At 27.9% G+C, this 2,617-nt stretch overlaps 1 protein-coding gene across 1 annotated transcript; it reads right to left on the bottom strand.

Annotated features, from left to right (window-relative positions):
• Nucleotides 1-1,596: 1,596 nt before the first annotated feature.
• LOC124936005 (50S ribosomal protein L12, chloroplastic-like) lies at nt 1,597-2,339 on the bottom strand. Its single transcript, XM_047476456.1, has one exon. It carries the CDS (start codon nt 2,287-2,289, stop codon nt 1,735-1,737), a length of 555 nt encoding a protein of 184 aa, XP_047332412.1. The 5' UTR covers nt 2,290-2,339; the 3' UTR covers nt 1,597-1,734.
• Between the last annotated feature and the right edge of the window lie 278 nt (nt 2,340-2,617).

Consider the following 2,617-nt stretch of genomic DNA (forward strand, 5'->3'; position numbering starts at 1 on the left):
AAAATAATCCATTATAGAATTACTCTTCTATTGGAAATGGTACCCCATTTGGCCATGTCGGTAGCTCAATAAAATAGTATTAAAAAATATACACAAAATGTTCAACTAATTAAATAAATGTAATAACAAATAAGTAATAGCTATAAACATAAAGTCTTTAATAGAATAAAAATAATTAAATTCGTTAAGAAATTTAATATTCAATAATCACTTATAAATATAAAAAATTTAACTAGATAATAGTTGTTTAATACGTAACACTTTTACATTATATTATTATAATGTTTTTTATCGAGAATTTTTTAGGCTGTATTTGTATTTTTATTTATTTTCATATGTGACATTTATTTTATTTTATTTTATTTTATGATCTTATTTTTATCATTATACTTACAAAAAAATCTTATTATTTTTTAATACATATGAACCATTTAAAAAAGTAAAAAAATTAAAATGTTTAACTTTTATTATTTATTTATTTTTATATTTAAAATTAAAAATATTTAGTTTGACACGTTATTTTAAATATATTAAATTGTAAAAAATATTTTCAAAAATTGACATTTTATATAATTATTGAATAATAAAAAAATATATTAATTTTTTTTTACCAAAACTAAATTTGATCACTTTTTAAATATATACAAATATCAAATAAATTTTTATTTTTTTTATAAGATGTGTTTTGGTAATAAGATTAAGAATTGAAATTAAAAATAGAATTGAATGAAATTTAAATTAATGTCTTTTTATATTTTTTTAATTTTATTCATTTTAGTTCAAAATTATAATTATAATTTTTATTTTTTTTAAACAAAAATATATTATTATTTACAAGAAGGTTAACTTCGTTAAAACCAATATATATTTTTTAAAACTTATAAAATTAACCTTTCAAACTAATTATTTTTTAATTTAGCAAATAAAATATAAAGAGTTAACTTGTTGAATTAATATTTTTTAATTTAATAAAGTTACATGAGAATCAACATCTAAAAAAATATTGATACAAAACTTTACTGCTGGAAAGATAATTTAAGCTTAACTTGAGCCTAAAGATCCTTAGACTAAAAAAAATTGTATGATACCGGTAGGCTTACTCCATGAACTGATAGACCGAAGTCCGCATTCAATCGCTTTTTGAAGACTTGCAAGAATGAAAGATAGAATCGAGTGAATCAACTACCTCCCTCCCACTTTTCATACAATATGGGATGGCTACTAACATATTATCTTAATAGGTTATTCTAACTTGACTTTTGACTAACTTACATGGTCGGGTGGCATTCCAACTTGACTTTTGTGTGACATTCCAACTTGGTTTTTGGCTAAATTTCTCAGTCGTGTGACATTTCAACTCGGGTTTTGGCTAACTTGGCTCTTGGCTAAATTTCTCGATTGTGTGACATTTCAACTTGAGTTTTGGCTTAATTTCTCGGTCGCGTCACATTCCAACTTGACTTTTGGTTAAATTTGTGACATTCTAATATATATATATAATTTTTCAAAACATTAGAACTGAATTATAATTTCAAATTGTTTTTCGAAAACCATCCTAAGTTAACTTTTTAAATGTGAATAAAAAAATTGCATTTTCAAAATGTTTAAACTCTAATTGCAATAAACAATAACAATAATAATAACAACACAAATTATAAAACCAAAGAAATCAACACTTCATCATCTTCTCTAAACAACCATTCATTATTCTTCTTCTTCTCAGATCTATCTCCATTAAACAATAGCAACCTTCGCTCCAGCAGCTTCAAGTTGTTTCTTCGCCTCTTCCGCTTCTTCCTTCGAAATCGCCTCTTTAAACTTCTTCGGTAATCCTTCAATCAATTCCTTAGCTTCTTTCAAAGCCAAATTCGTCAAAGCCCTAACAGCTTTAATCGTATTAATCCTAGCACTACTAGGTACATCTTCAATAACAACATCAAATTCCGTTTTCTCTTCAACAACAGCTACTTCCACCGCCGCTCCTGCACCCGCCGGAGCTACAGCTGCAGGTGAGAATGCCGCTGCTGATACGCCTAACTTATCTTGAAGATATTCAACCAGTTTTTGAGCATCGGCTAGTGTTAGATTTGATATTTCATCTCCCAATTGAACTACCTTTTCTGGTGCTTCTACGGCGGAGAGAGGACGGAGGAAGGTGGCTCTTCGGGATTGTTTGTGAAACTCCGGCGCCGGTTTTAGGAATGTCGCCGGTGAGTGAACTCCGGTGGAAATTGTAGGGTTTGATCGGGGGGAACGGATTAGAGAGATTGTTGAGAGAGTTGAAGCCATTTTTTCAGAGATTGGGGATTTCAGATAAGATGATAAGGGTGAATAGTTTGTATATGATTTTATGGCCCCTCTTTCTACTTTAATATATCAAAACCTCTATCAATTAAATTACATAAATGCCCTTCCTGTAACCTAGATAAGATGAAAATGTAAAATAAAGAAGTAAATCGAACCGAAAACCAAATTGAATAACAAATCGAATAGACTCAATCGAACTTATTACAGTTTCTTTTTATAAATTGAACACAACAGTTCGGTTTGTCGGTTACAAAAATTAAAAACTTATTACAGTTTTTTTTACCAAATTGAACACAACAGTTCGGTTGAT

This window comes from Impatiens glandulifera, chromosome 4 (genome assembly GCF_907164915.1).
Source record: "Impatiens glandulifera chromosome 4, dImpGla2.1, whole genome shotgun sequence".
Classification (NCBI taxonomy): domain Eukaryota; kingdom Viridiplantae; phylum Streptophyta; class Magnoliopsida; order Ericales; family Balsaminaceae; genus Impatiens; species Impatiens glandulifera.

Bases quoted from the DNA above. Each gene is read 5' to 3' on its own strand.
- LOC124936005 (XM_047476456.1), bottom strand. From the start codon at position 2,289: ATGGCTTCAACTCTCTCAACAATCTCTCTAATCCGTTCCCCCCGATCA.